Source organism: Phyllostomus discolor, chromosome 3 (genome assembly GCF_004126475.2).
Source record: "Phyllostomus discolor isolate MPI-MPIP mPhyDis1 chromosome 3, mPhyDis1.pri.v3, whole genome shotgun sequence".
NCBI classification, from domain to species: domain Eukaryota; kingdom Metazoa; phylum Chordata; class Mammalia; order Chiroptera; family Phyllostomidae; genus Phyllostomus; species Phyllostomus discolor.
In genome coordinates this window covers 212,558,190-212,572,530 of record NC_040905.2, presented here as the reverse complement: position 1 = coordinate 212,572,530, position 14,341 = coordinate 212,558,190, and the positions used below count along the sequence as shown (strand labels likewise).

At 69.2% G+C, this 14,341-nt stretch overlaps 1 protein-coding gene across 1 annotated transcript in view; it reads right to left on the bottom strand.

The window, feature by feature from the left end:
- Positions 1 to 4,294: 4,294 nt before the first annotated feature.
- The window catches only part of KCNT1 (potassium sodium-activated channel subfamily T member 1), a 43,212-nt gene continuing 33,165 nt past the window's right edge, over positions 4,295 to 14,341 (bottom strand). Inside the window, 15 exon segments of the mRNA XM_028524043.2 lie at positions 4,295 to 4,562; positions 4,689 to 4,773; positions 9,293 to 9,316; positions 9,319 to 9,425; positions 9,427 to 9,623; positions 10,407 to 10,427; positions 10,648 to 10,776; positions 10,906 to 10,989; positions 11,374 to 11,475; positions 12,256 to 12,333; positions 12,335 to 12,368; positions 12,462 to 12,555; positions 12,558 to 12,595; positions 12,735 to 12,806; positions 13,101 to 13,273. Coding sequence (XP_028379844.2) covers positions 4,442 to 4,562; positions 4,689 to 4,773; positions 9,293 to 9,316; positions 9,319 to 9,425; positions 9,427 to 9,623; positions 10,407 to 10,427; positions 10,648 to 10,776; positions 10,906 to 10,989; positions 11,374 to 11,475; positions 12,256 to 12,333; positions 12,335 to 12,368; positions 12,462 to 12,555; positions 12,558 to 12,595; positions 12,735 to 12,806; positions 13,101 to 13,273 — 1,359 coding nt within the window. The 3' untranslated portion in view covers positions 4,295 to 4,441.

Here is a 14,341-nt window from a genome sequence, read left to right as displayed (position 1 = left end):
CCCACCCCGGCACCTGCACGGCAGCCAGCCGCTCCGACTGCTGGAAGGTTCTGGAGCCATTCATGTTCGTTTTGCACATACTTTCTTGGGAGTGTTACTTGAATCTGTCTCGCACTGCAGAACAAGACGGAAGGCTAGTGGGAAGGACGTCAGGCGAGTGTGAATGTCTCCTAGTTTTAGGTAGAGAGGGGCCCGGACCCTAGGAGGGACAAGGCTCCCCGGTGTACCCCGGCTCTGACGGGACGGCTGGTCGCAGTCCTGCATGTACGGTGTCAGCCCCGGCCCTGTCCCGTGCCCGCGGGGGTGCTGTGGCCAGGGGGCTGAGTGGCCCGTGGCCCCCGTCACGTGCCCTACACGGGCGTGCGTCGTCCCCCCGTCTGTCTGATGTTCTATGGTATTTATTTTAAGAGAGCACTAAACTGTAATAAAGCACCTGATTTGCTTTCTATCCAGCGTGTGTGTGTGTGTGTGTGTGTGTGTGTGTGAGGTGGTCACAGCTCGTTTCCCCGGTCAGCGTCTGCAGCTACTTGCTTTAGGGGAGTTTCAAAATGACACCGCCTCTTCCTCTGTGGAGCCAAGTGGGCGACAGTGTCTTTCTCCTGGGACACAGCCCTGCCGACTTTCCTGCAGACAGACCCAGGGCGTGTCCAGGGGCAGCCCGGGGTGGGCGGGCCTCCCCGAGGGGCCCTGGACCCACTGCGGGGAGGCCGGGCCCGAGGCGCCTCTCTCCGTGGAGCTGTGGGCATGCTGGCGGCACCCTCCCGCCCACTCCTGGTCTCCCCAGTGGGACTGGTCAGCACGTGGAACCTTCCGGCAAACTCGGACACAGCGGCCGCCCCTCGGTGTCCCAGGCGTCTGGGCCTCTGTCCCTGGGGAGAGTTCTGGACACGCCTCCAGGTCGCCCACAGGTCTGTGCGCCGCAGCAGGTTCGTACGCTGTGAGGGCAGGGCTCGCCCCACCTCCCCGAACCCCGGAGCGAGACGGGCTGCGCGGCAGCCGTCGTGGTGGCCGCTGCGGGGACGGCCGTGCTCCGGCGCCCCGGCAGGAGGTGCTGGAGGGCCCAGTCCCTGCTGCCTCTGCCTCTTCCGGGAGGGGCCTGCGTCCAGCTTTCCAGCCGCCGACCAGGGGGAGAGACTGTCCCGCCTGCAAGAGGGTGGGTCTTCTGGGGCCTGCTGGACCCTGGCAGCGGTGGCGCTAGAGCGGCCCTCGGTGGAGGCGGGGCTGCCGGGACGGGCATCTCCCCCAGAGCGGAGGGCACCCCGTGCCCCGGCCGGGCCTGCAGCGTGCGCTGGGCGGGGCCAGAATGGCCTCTGCTGCGGGGGCGGGGGCCACAGAGCACGGCGTGGGGCCTGCTGGGTCTGCGGCTCAGGAGGCTGAACCACATCCCTTCCAGGTAGGGGCCCCTGCAGCGCCACGGACAGGGACGGCCACCCTCGAGGCCCGGGGCTCCAGGCCAGGCCTAATGGTGTCCTTCGCAGCTTAGCATTCCGTGACGGGAGCAAGGCGGAAGAGAGCAGCAACACTGGGCTCGGGTGGGGGCGCCGCAGGGCCTGGCCCGGCCTCTGGTGGGCAGACTCAGGCTGGGGGGCCCACCCTGAGGTGTTCCCGGCTACCCTCGAGCTCCTTCTGACCTCACTGGGGAGGAAGGCGGCTCTGGCCCGCCGCCGCTCTGGAGGCCAGGAATGCCAGGAGGTGCTCCCCGAGCCCCAAGTAAGTCGGCTGAGGTCCTGGACTCGGAACCACTCAGCCCGCTGCCCTGGACCTCGGACGCAGCGTGCTCTCTGCCCTGCAGGACTGTCGAGACGTCCGCCCAGCAAGATACGAGCAGCCTCTGAGACCCCTGACTCAAACTGCAGCCCCCGAAAGGAAAGGCACCTTTGAGACCATCAGGGTGTGCGCCAGGATAAAGGTGAGGTTGAAGAGTGGGGGTGCCTGCGTCTGTGGTTCTGTGGGGGCCGAATCTCAGGCCCCAACAGCACCCATGTTCGTCCCCCCACGGTGGGGGCCCCATTCTCCATCCTCTTGTGGCTCTGTCTTCTGACCAGTGTTCTCAGGCCTGGGCGTGGGCACAGGCGTGGGTGGCTTGGCCGGCACCTTGCCCCCACCTGCTGTTCACGGCCTCGTCCGTCCCTCCTTGCTCTCTGCCCACCGTGTCTGGTTTCCGCCAGCGTTTTAGGGGTACTGTAGCCTGTCCTCTCCCAGGATCTCAGTTGTACTTGTTTTTGAGATTTTGGGGTGTTTGTGGTTTCCATTCAGACTCACGAAAGTTGAGAGTGCTTTGTGGAGCATGTGGATGCCTTACCGCCAGGTCTCGGGGGGCCACAGACACCCTATCCCCACTTGCACACCAGCGGAAGTCGCCCAGCACGGTGCGGGGTCTGCTGCGTGGGCGAACAGCCTTCCATTAGATTGGGAATGAGGGAAACAGGTTTGCCACCGATTTTGTGTTGAAAACTTCGGCCACGAAACGCTGGGGTTGCCTTCCCCTGGCTGCGCCGGGTGCTGGCGGGGTCTGGTGTTCGCTCCCTCCCCCTTCCCAGGACCTCCCGTCTCCTCACGGGGCGCGTGGTGTGAGGGTGCCACCCGTCCTGGCTCCAGGGGAGCCTGCGTCCCGCCGCCCCAGCCCGCCCACTGCAGCCTCGGGTCCACCAACTCCCCGGGGCAGCGTCTTCCCAGTGTGGGGTCCAGGGGTCTGCAGCACCCGATGGAGCCATGTCCAGTAACCGGGCAGGGTCCCCACCCCTACCGGTGTGCCCTTCCCCCAGGGAGCTGGGGCAGGGGTGCCAGGAGAGCTGTCAGGCTCCCTGTGCGGGTGACAGGCCACAGGGGACCCCAGCAGCCACTGACACCCCGCTGGGCTGGCCCTGGTCCTCAGCGGCCACCCTCACCCACATCTGCAGCCCACCACTCCATGAAGAGCTCTGGGGTTTCCCAGCCCCTTCCTGACACCCCACCCCAGGGCCACCGTTCCAGGGCTGCTTGTCCACACTGCCAGCACGGGAAGTCCCAGGCTGCCCCAGGGAGGAGGGCAGGTCCCTGGGTCACATCTCCCCTCGGTCCGGGCTCGGCCCATTTACTGCTCAAGCAGTCCCCGGCCACCCCCGCCCTGGAGGTGCACTGGGCCTTCCGCTGTGGCCGCTTGGGGTGCCGTGTGAGCAAGGCTGCAGCCCTGGTGCGGGTGAGGCGCACTCCTCCCCCCGCTGGGTGGCCCTGTCCCCAGTGACCCCGCAGCCTGGGGTCCCCATGCCCACCCCCAGGGCTCCCCTGGCCTCCAGGGCTGGGCAACTTGCTGGGGAGCCCCCTCCCCCACGCCCCCACCCCGGTTCCCTGCCACCAGGACCACAGAGGCCTTGCCTCCTGCTCCGGGTGGGGCCAGGCTGGTGGCCTTCCCTGGGGCCCGGGCCTTTGTGGGGAGGCGTCTCAGCAGGTGGTCTAACTCTTGAAATCGCGGCGGCTGGGAGGGGAGCCCCAGGCCTGGTGCAGGAGGCCACCGAGGGGACGCTTCACAACCGTCCTCACACTTGCAGAAAGCATCCGTTTAATAGAAGGTGCTGCACTGACCGTGCAAAAACCTGTCCATCACGAGGGCGCCACCGCGGCACCGGGGTGACTGCCGCCCAGAGCCCCTCCCTCGATGAGGGAGCTCCGGTCCCAAAGACAGCGCCAGCAGCCCAGCAGCTGGCTTGTGCTTCAGATCGGGTGTTAAAAGGGCATCAAACAGGCCTCGGAAAGCACTGTTCTCCGCCCGGTGCCCAGGGCCGCCGCGGCTGGGGAAGCTCAGTGTGAAACGCAGGAAAAGGCCCAAGTCATGGCTGCGGGGGCCCCGATGCATCCGAGCCCCTCAGGGGGGTCTCCCAGCGGGCCACCTCCCTTCTCTCGAGTCCTCGGGCTCCTGGCCAAGCAGCGGGGCCCTCCTGTGCTTCTGGTTTTCCTCTGGGCTGGGCTCCCTGCTGGCCTGCTGCCCGGTGCCGGAGCCCCTGCTGGCAGGGAAGCCCCTCACGGCCCGACTGTAGCCCAGACCTTGGCAGTCCTGTGCCCGAGGCCAGCTGGGACCCACGGAGCAGGGAACACAGGAGTGTGGGCGAGCCCCACGGCCTAGACGTGAAACTTGGGCTGGGCGTGCGTGGCACGGTGCGGCGTGGCTCTCCCGTCCAGTGAGCTGGGTGTGTCTCCAGCCCCGGCTTCCGTGCCCACACCCAGCCGCCTGGTCACAGGCTGTGGTACGTTTGTGGAGAGACACGGATCGTGGAGATTCGTAAAAACAGGTTTAAAAAGGCCTCCCGCTGCAGCCTCCTGCTACAGCCTCCCCCTTGCGCGTGCAACGTCTCCTCTCCCGGTCACGTCTGGGAGCAGCCGCCGGCGGCAGCGGGCTGGGGGCAGGTCCCTGCGTGCTCATGCATCGCGCCGCAGGCCGGCCGGCCGGGCGGCCCCGGGGGGCGGCTCACAGCTGCGTCTCGCCGCGCGTCTCGGGGTTGCAGGAGGACAGCTTGTGGCTGCAGCTGCTCTTGCGGCTCGGGGAGCTGCTGGCCACGTGGGCCAGAGGGTCACAGCGGATGAGATACCTGCGGGCGGGGCGGGGGACCCCGGGTGTCAGTGCCACCCCCGGGCAGGGAAGCCAGCGTGGGTGGCTGCACGCTCGGTGTTGGGGCGCAGGGCGGTATCCATGCTGCCCGGGACGGGGCACTCACACGATGTCGTGGGGCTCCAGCCTGGTGTCGGGCGGGGGGTTGACGAGGACGTAGGACAGGGTGTTCTGGTGGTCGTTCATCTCATCTGCAAAGGAGGCGGGCCCCAGCCGGCAGTCAGGGGGCCACTCAGCCCGGCCCACCTCCTCTCTCCCCGGCCCGGGGAGCCAGGAGCTCTGGTCAGCTGCGGAAGCTTCCCCCCCCCTTTCTCTTTCTGGTCGTCCTGCCTGAGCCCCTTGAGCTGGCGACTCCCTGACGGACACCTGTCCCTGGCACCGGGGTGCCAGCCTGCAGAGGGGGGTCCGCCCTGAGGGGCAGGGGCACCGGCTCCAGCCCACACGCCCGGGAGCTTGCTTAACCCGAGCACCCAGCGTCTCACGGCTGTGGCTGCCCTGAGCACGGGCACCGAGCGCACCGCACACGCCTGCCACGGGCATAAACCGGTGGGCCCCGCACACACCTGCGTACAGCCGCAGCACACCTGCCCGTGCCACCTGCACAGATCTGTGGACGCCCGCGACACCCGCAGTCAGCTACACACCCACACACAACTACTGCCTGCACTAATGGTGGACACTGAGCACGCTGCACACGGATGCACACACCTGCACACAGCTGCCCACCTGCCGCCTGCACCTGCCTGTGGACGCCTGTACACTGGCAGACACAACCCACCACACCTACCACAGGCACGGACCCGTGGGCAGCAGCGCACACCTGCCAGAGGCAACACACGCCTGTATACATATGCACTCACACTCGCCCCAGCCCTCAGGCCTGCCCCACCCCCAGGGCCCCGTGCGCCTGGCCCGGGCAGGCCAGCCCCCGCTCCGCTCGCTTAGCCACCTGCTTGGACTCGTGTCCCGTTTCCCAAAATCTACTCCTGTGACTGTCAGCTCAGAGGGGCTCTTTGGCGCATGCAGGGGACAGCCCAGTGTGCAGCTCCCTGGGCTGCTGAGGTGTGGGACCCGCGGGGGTAAGAACAGGTTCTGGAGAAACAGCGGTCACCTCACGGCTCTCTCCCCGGCCACCATGCCGCCAGCGGCCTGGATCCTCTGGCGGGGAGACAAAGGCTCGAGGCCTCCGTCTGCCCATCTAAGGAAGGGCACCTCCTGACCCAGGACGGCCACCACGGGGACGGCCCTCCAGAGAGGTCCTGCCCTGGGTGCCTCTGCCCAGCTCCCCCTGGTGGGAGTGGAGAGGCCGGGGCCGCTGGCGAGGGGACAGAGCTCAGCAGGCCCGGGCAGCTGCCGTGAGCCAGTGGGGCGGGGGCTGCAGCTCCACCGGACTGGGGCGTTCCAGCCAAATGGGTCCCACGGTGACCCGATGCCACAGCAGCAGGTGGGGCCCAGCGTGCTTTGGGGACAGGGGACAGGTGGGTGGGGCACAGGTGGGCCTGGGCTGTCTCCCGGCTCCGGGCCCTTTGGTGGGAGCTGCGGCTGCTGGCTCGTGCTGGAGGCTGTGTGGGGAGGCCCCTCCTGGCCCCGCGCACCCCACATGCATCTCCCAGGGGGGTGGGCAGTGCACAGACGGGCATTTGGAATGTGCAGCAGCTGGGGACAAGGCGGGGTGCGGGGCAGCAGCTCTTGGGGGCCCTGCACCTCGGACCACAGCCATCAGCTCCAGCCACGCTGATGGGTGATATGAACAGAGAGGCTGGGGTCCAGGCGGGGCCCTCCGCTGAGAGCCCGCTCGCTTGCTCACTCACACCGGCCTCGCTGGGTCTCCACCCCACCCCCCACCCCAGGTCTGCTTCTCCCTGGGCAGCCAGGCCCTGGCATCCTGGCTGTGGAAGACTGGGCGGAGCTGGGCTCGGCTGTGCTTGCGGGGGGGGGCGCAGGGCTGCAAGGTAGGGCCATGGGAGTGGGGGCTGCAGTGCCGGGGTGGGTGTGCTCACTCAGGGGGACGGGCCCGCTGTGCCCAGGGTGGTGTCGGGGGGCTGGCCAGGCCTCGGCCTGCCCTCACCCTCACACCGACCCAAGTTCTAGGCCTCCTTGGGGGACACCGACCCCGGGCGTCCACCCCGTTCTCTCGCACCTCCCCAGCTTCCTGCTCTATGAGTGGGGGTCGGTGTGGCACACCCTCCCCGCCCCTCGGAGGGGCTGTCAGGAGCGGTCGGGGCTGGGGGCTCTGCAGGGCAGACGGGCGTCATGACGACACCCTCGGGGGGCTCCCTGCAGCCCTCTCTAACAGGGTCACCCCCAAGTCACGCCTCCCCTCTGGTGTTGCACTTTGGCCCAGGCACCCCCCGGCGTCTACACAAGGTGGGGTGCTCAGCAAACACCACCCACTGTGTCCTGGTGACCCTGTGGGGGCGGCACCCTCGCCAGGAGCCTCAGCGGGGAGCAGGAAGGGGGCGACAGCGCCACGGTTCGTGGAAGCTGCCAGACACCGGCCAGGGCTGGCCGTGGGTCTTCCAGGGACAGGTGTCGAGGAAGGAAGAGCACAGAGCGAGGGTGGGGGGTCAGATGCCGACGCCAGTCCTGCAGCCCCTGGACCCGTGGAGGCGCCGTGCCTGGGCCCAGCCTGCCCCACAGTTCCCCCGAGCTCATGCTCCCTGGGCCCAGGAGGCCTGTCAGCTCCCGGTCACCCCGGGGCCACACGGAGTCTCCCCCAGGGAAGGAAGGGGTCTCGGCAGCAAGGCCTGTGGCCTGGACTCTGCCGGGCTCTCAGGGCAGGACGTTGGCCGCCCACCTGGCCGGGGCGGCCCAGGGAGTCTCTGGGCGGAGTAGACCCGTTCCCAGGCCCCGCCACGCGGGAGGACCCTGGCGTGGGACCACCATCCAGATACTTCCCGAGGGAGGCCTGGGGTGGGGGCTCAGGGTCCTTGGGTCTCCAGGGGGCAGCTGCAGGCTGGGGTGCCCTGCCTGCGCGGTCAGGGTAGCCGTGGTGCAGGGCTTAGCAAGCAGGAGAGGAAGCGAGGGGTGGCCCGGGAGCTGCCACAGGACCAGCGCCAGCCACGGACCCCCGGGCCAGCCCGTCACCAGCAGCCGCTGCGGAGGAGGGGCAGCCAGGTCCCTGCCGCAGGATCTGGAAGCACCGAGGCCCTGCCTGCAGGGACCCTCTGCAGTGTCCTGTCCGCCGGCCCGGCCGGGGTGGGGTGCGCACAGGGCTGCCTGTGGCCGGAGCAGAATTACCTTGCAAATATCCCAGGTTAACCCGATTCATGACATCACTGGCTGTTAAATTTGCTACATCCTCTACGGAACACACAGGAAGAGGGACAGACAGAAACAGAGAGAGAGAGAGGTCAGCAAGCAGCACGCGGCCAGCGCAGCGGGGCGGGGGCAGCCAGCTGCAGCGGGGCGCGGGACCCTGGTGGCCGGCGCCGGCCACCTGGGAAGCGGGTCTACACTGAGCGTCCGTTCCTTCTTTCCCAGCTCCAGGGTGGTGGTTGGGGGGGTCTCGAGGACTCCGGGGGTCAGTGGGCTGGAATCTCCACCTGCCCGCGCTCGCCGTGGGACTGGGAACACTGGACACCAGCTGGGAGCTTCAGCGTCAGTTCCCCTGGAAGGGGTGACCGCACCCACCCAGGCAGGGACACTGGAGGGGGCAAAGGTGAATTGTGCAGCTGGGGTGCGATGGGGACAGGGCTGGGCTGGCCCTCATGTGTCACCTGTCCCCCAAACCCTGAGTCCCACGTGGGCTCGGGGCTGCACAGCCAGTGGATAGTCTGGCCTGAGAGACCCCGGGGCCAGCTGATGTCACTGGGAAGGGGGCTCACGGGCTCCGACCCAGGGGACAGACGGCAGGAAGCACGTGGAGGGAGGGGACAGAGCCAGGCCCGAGTGATCACAGAGGCCCCGAGAGGAACCCAGCGCAGGCCAGAGCCTCAGCACAGCCCAGGGTGTGGGCGCAGCGGCGGCGGCGGCAGCAGCAGCAGGGAGCCGGGCCCTTGGACCCCGGGTCAGAGGCAGCGTCCAGAGGGAGGGAGCGCTGACCCACGAGAGCCAGCCCGGCCACCCAGGCCTGTTCTCGGTGAAGCTCACAAACTTCTCCCCCGAGCAAGCAAGAGAGAGAGAAGGGGCAGCCTGGGCCTGCCAACGCCTGATGGACGGTCCCCCTGATGCAGGAGTGGGGTGGCTGTACTGGGGCAATGGGGGCGGGGGGGGGCAGACCAGGGCTTCCCTGAGGCCTGCGGCAGGGTCTCTGTGCTGTTCCCCGTCCCCCCCACTGGGGGGAGCACTGACTGCGGGGCGGGCTGGCGAGGGAGGCTCCCGGGCTCTCCCCGCCCTTCCCTGTTCTCCACGGGCACACGGCGGCCCCCTGGCTCCCGATGACCGGTGGGTCTGGCTCGAGGTGGCCCCTCCGTCCCCAACCAAAACCTGTGCTCATCGCAGTTTCCAGGGAGCCCACCCTGGCCCTCCCCACCCCACAGCCTCCTCCCCCTGCACCCCAGGCTCCGCCAGCTGCAGACAGAGAAACCGAGGCCCCAGAGTGGGGGCTGAGCCCTCCGTTAGGGGCTCGGCACTGGCCCAGCAGGCCCCGCGTGCTCCCACGCTGGAGGACTCCGAGCAGCCGTGGCCGGTGTGTGTGCAGGCAGACAGACGCACAGCTGGGGGGCGGGGGCCGTGGGCCGTGGCGGGCGGCCGTCCGTCCGTCCTTACCGTAGCCGGTGGTGGGCAGCCCAGGTGCTTCATGCGGTTCTTGACCAGCTCCGACAGCTCCTGCCGCTCGGAGCGCTGGCACAGGCTGAGCCGCTGCTGGCTGATCCACTCGGCCGCCGCCTTCCCGTGTGCTTGGGGCTTTGCGGCTCAGCTTGTGGGCCCACTGCAGGCTCTTGCGCCGCAGCAGGGGGTGCTCGGCCGGGTCGCCGCCAACCGAGTGCCGGCCGTGCATGCTGCCGCCGCCGCCGCTGCTGGTCCCTGCCCGCGCGCCCCAGGGCCCCTTCACTTCCCGCGTGTCCTCACAGGCGTCCGCGCTCACCGAGATCTGGGACTGGCCGGGGCGGGGGGGGGGGGGGGGTGGTGAGGGACGGAGGGCAGAGGCCGAGGGGACCGGGTGGGGGTGCAGCTGGGGAGCCGTTGGCGGAGGTGGGGAGGAGGACAGTCCCAGCCTCCTGAGGGGGGCCCCGAGCCCAGGGACACAAGTGTCCTCCTTCTCCATCCAGAGGGGGCCGGGCCCAGCCCCCTCCTGAGCCCCTGACGCCCAGCCAGGGGCCCGGCTGCAAGCCTGTCCACCGTGTGCTGGGGGGTGAGGGCAGCTCCCTCGCCTCCGGGCCCTGCATGTCCCGATTTTGCCATGGAGGGTCATGCCTCTCTGTGCCTCAGTTTCCCCACTTTGTGGGGCAGAAGGAGCCAGGGTGGGAAACATGGTGGGCTGGGAAGCCCAGGGCCTGTGCCTGGCTCCGTGAGCATGTGGGGCTCTGGGGGGGATGTGGGGAACCCCCCCCCCCACTCAGCACCTTAAGAAGCAGGGGGTTGGGGACATGGAGGCCGGGCCAGAGTGGTGGGGGAGGGCAGGAACCCGCCCTGATGGGGCCACAGCAGGACCTGCGGATGGCCCGTGTGGTTGGGGAGCCTGGGGGTCCCCACCCCCCGGGCCTCAGTGGCCCCATCCGTACAGAGGCCGATGCCACGAGCCTCTGAGCTGCTCCGTGGCCAGCACACGCCGGTGCCACCCAGGGTCTGCACCCCTCCCAGGCTTGGGGTGGGGGGTCTGGGCTCAGGCGGGCCTCTGCAGACACCTTGGTGTTAAGCGTATGGGGCGGGGGCGGCTCACCTGGACCCGGAGGTCGTGCGGCTGCAAAGGGAACCAGGGGCAGCTTGGGTGCCTGGGGTGCCTCTCCCTGCCCCCCAGTGCTGCCCGAGGCCCTTGTGGGATCAGCGGGCCTGGCCGCCGCTGCTGTTCTGGGAGGCCCAGGGGCCCCACCAGACGCCCCACGTGGACCGGGCCCCAAAACTACCAACAGGGATGGTCCCACAACCCAGAGGAGTGGGGGGCGGCCTGCCCATCCTCGAACCTCTGAGGTGGCGAAGACGTGGCTCTGGGTCCGGTAGATGCCGATGGGGATCTCGGCGCTGGAGGAGCACAGCTTCTGGAAGAGGCGGCCGTAGGTGCCGATCCACAGGTCGTTCTCGGTGATCTTCATCTGAAAGGGTTGGGCGCCCTGAGCGGGGCCGGCGGCAGGCAGGCAGGCAGGGGGCGCCCCGGGCCGAGCCGGGACGGTGACCGGAAGCCTCGCACAGCAGCCCGCACGCCCGCCCCGCCGCTCACTCACAGCACACAGGTAGCCGGAGCCCGGCGTGGTGTCCAGCCCCAGCAGCAGCCTGGTGATGGAGATCATGTAGTCCTTCACGAAGGACTGCGGGAGGGAGGTGCCGGAGTGAGGCCAGCTGTGCCCTCCTGGAGCCACGCCGGCCAGGCGCCCTGGGCCTCCCGAGCTGGCACACGGACGCCTCCCCCGTCCAGCCACCCCCCTCCTCGCCCCCCGCCTGGCCCAGGGAACAACTCGGCCAGCAGATGGCGCTCAGGGGCCTTGCCTGGCCTCGCTCCCCAACTCCCCTCGTGGCTTAGGTCAGAAGGGACCCGGGCATGTCTTCTGGGAGGAGGACCGGGGACATTTAGAGGTGAGTCCCCGTGGAGCTCGGGGCGGGACGGGGCCCAGAGCCACCCAGGGTTGGCCAGCCTTCCCAGGGGGAACCCACACCAGCTGGGTCCGGGCGGGCACCCCCCGCCCCCCGCGGACCTGGTACAGCAGCGTGTCCAACATGCTGATGCTGAAGACGCGGCCGGCGGCAAAGGGCAGGCGGAACATGAAGGCCAGGTTGGAGCCGTTCTCACGCTCCCTCTGCGGGAGAGGGGGGCTCAGCCGGGCGGCACACACGTGTGTGGCAACCATGGGGTGTGCACGTGTGCACATGAGCCCACGCACAGCGGAGTGAGCACGGGCCCGAGCACCCAACCGCGTTGTCCCCGCCGGCGCACTGCGGCCCGGCTGAGGCGCGGGGCTCTGCTGAGAATGGGGCCCAGGGGCGCGGCCCCGGCAGCCAGCCGCACGGGGCCTGTGCTCGGTGGGACCCTCTGCTGGGCCGCCCTGCCGTTCTGAGTGGCCTTAGTGAGTCTGTCCCGGACGGGTGTTCACGAGCGGGGTGTGTGCGGCGGGACGGTGGAGGTGCCCACGAGCAGGGCCAGTGCAGACAGGGCACCCCCGGTGAGCTCCGTGAGCACTGAATCCGTGGAGGTGTTACCCACAGTGTCCGTCGGGGGGGGCCTGCTCTGTGGCAACGTGCCTGCTCCCTGGTAGTCACAAGGGGCACCTCGAGCGCAGCCTTCGCCCTAACACGTGGCCCCCTGCCCCTCGAAGTGGAATTGCCACCGCTGCTGGCCCTGAGCAGGGGCTGGGGTGGGGGGCAGCGAACGTGCCAAGATCACACCTCCAGAGCTGGGGCCTGTGTCCCTGGTGGCTGGTCCCCGAGCCCCTGGGCCCCACCCAGACCCACTGGAGCCCTGTCACTGGTCTCTGAAGCCCCCCGCTGGAGGAGGGCAGGTGCCGGTTTCCGCAGCTCCTCGGCCCAGCCCCCCAGGCCCTGAACCTGACAGCTCGGACCGGGCGGGAGGGCGTGCTCACCTTCTCCAGTTTGGAGAGAGCCAGAGAGTAGCTGTCCTTGGCACGGAACTGCATGAACCGCATGTTGGAAGGGTGGGTGGAGCTCCGTGGTGATGCTGAGGCTGGGGAAGAGCCTGGGGGGCAGTCACGGGCGGGGTCAGGGGGTCCCGGGCCGCAGCTGTGGGCGGGGGGCGGGGCAGCACCCCCGGCCTGCCCGGGGCGCCCACCGGAACATGGTCTGCACGTTGACGATGGTCTTGGCGTCAGCCATGTAGTCCTCCTTGGCGCTCATGGTGCTTTCCTTGTCCACCACCACCAGGTGTCCGCGTAGATGATGCCGCACTGCAGCAGGCTGTCCAGGCTGGCGGGAGAGCCGCGTGGCCCGGGGGGCCTGGAGCCAGCCCCTCCCCCCAGCCTCCCCACGCCCACGCCTGGGGAGCAGGAGGCGAGGGCAGGGCCCCCCCAGTCAGAAGCGGGCGGCCGCCGGGCACCAGCCTTACTTGTCCACGGAGCCCTCCATGTAGTAGACCATGGGGAAGCAGCAGATGGCCTCCAGGAAGTGGGGGTCGGGCCTGCGGGGCAGCGGGGCCTGTGGGCGGCCGTCCTGGGGGCGCGGGGCTGGGCAGGGCAGGGGCCCCAGGGACAGGGGCACGTCAGACCCGGGGGGCGCCTTTAGAGGCAGAGGTCTGTTCTTCGTTTCCCTCGGGGGAAACTGAGGCCCAGGAGGGAAATGGGGGTCTGGCTGCTGTGCCTCGGGGGGTGCCCCGGGTGCTCCCAGTCTCGGGGTCACAGGGACACGAGAGGCCAGGAGGGAGGAGGATGGACAGAGGGGGCGGGGCGCCCCCAGGGCCCGGCCGGCGCCTCACTTGTTGTCCAGCAGCAGGACGATGGGGTTGAGCTCCCTGCGGGACCGGTAGTAGGCCCGCAGCGGCACGATGAAGTTGTACAGCCCGTTCCCCGCCGTCTCGGCTGAGACGATGATGAGCTTGTTCTTGAAGCCGTAGGCCTTGGCATCCTCGAAGCTGTTGTGCTTGCAGCCCTGCCGGGGAGGCACCGGCGCTCACGGCGGCGCTGCGGCCGGCCGGGCCCCCGGCCCCCAGACTCCAGCGGACGGAGCCCGCGACTCCGGCGTCAGCCCCTCGCCCCACAGGAGCCTCCCACGCCATCGGACCCCCGTCCTCCCCTGCGCGTGCCGCTCTGCGTCAGTCAGCCCCCCACGGCCCACGGCCACGTCAGGGAGGGGGGCAGGGAGGTGTCCGTGTGCACTCGAGGTCTCAGCAGACGCGGAAGTGAATGCGTGCGTGGGGTGCGTGTGCATCCACGTTTTCTAGCTCGGTCCAGTGAGAGGTCCAGACACAGAGACCCCCCCCCACCCAGTGTCATTTCCACTCGAGGGAGAGGGGGCTCCTCGGAGGAGAGGCTGGTTCAGTCCTCGTGACCCCCGCCGGGCAGGGGCTCCCCACAGCAGGCTGTCCCAGGTGAGCACAGGTAAGCACAGACACAGCCCCCCCTCCGCTGGGGGGCAGTCTGGAGGAGCAGCGAGTCACCCAGCCCCCCGCCTGTCCCCGCAGTGACCCGCACCCTGCAAAGGCAGAGCCGGGGCTTTCTGCGGCGGAGGGGCCTGGCGGAGCCCCGGGGTCGTGTGGCCGTGTGGCCTCCAGAAGGACACGCGTCACCTCGGGCATCCCCGCCCCCAGTGCACACGCCGTCTTCTCCCGTGAACACGTCCGCAAACCCGCCTGTGCTTTGAAAAACGCCAAGAGTCCCGAGGGAGGGCGAGGAGGCCCTGGATTCAGGGGGACAGCCACACACAGGGTGCCGTGGGGACAGCGTCACCGTGCAGGACCGTGAGGGCCACTAGGACAACAGCCCACCTGGAGAACAGCCCACAGGTCAGACACCTGTGTCCCCACTTCAGTGAGCGGCCTGGGACGAGAGGGACATCTGGGGGAAAGAGGCCTCTCACGTGGACACAGGCCAGGGGGACAGGAGAGCAGCTGGCCGGACAGCCGGGCTGCCAGTCAGCGTGTGGGTCAGGGACGGCCGTCCTCGTCACTGCTCCCTGGCAGAGCGCGGTCACCGGAGCCGGCCGGTGGCCAGTGACTCA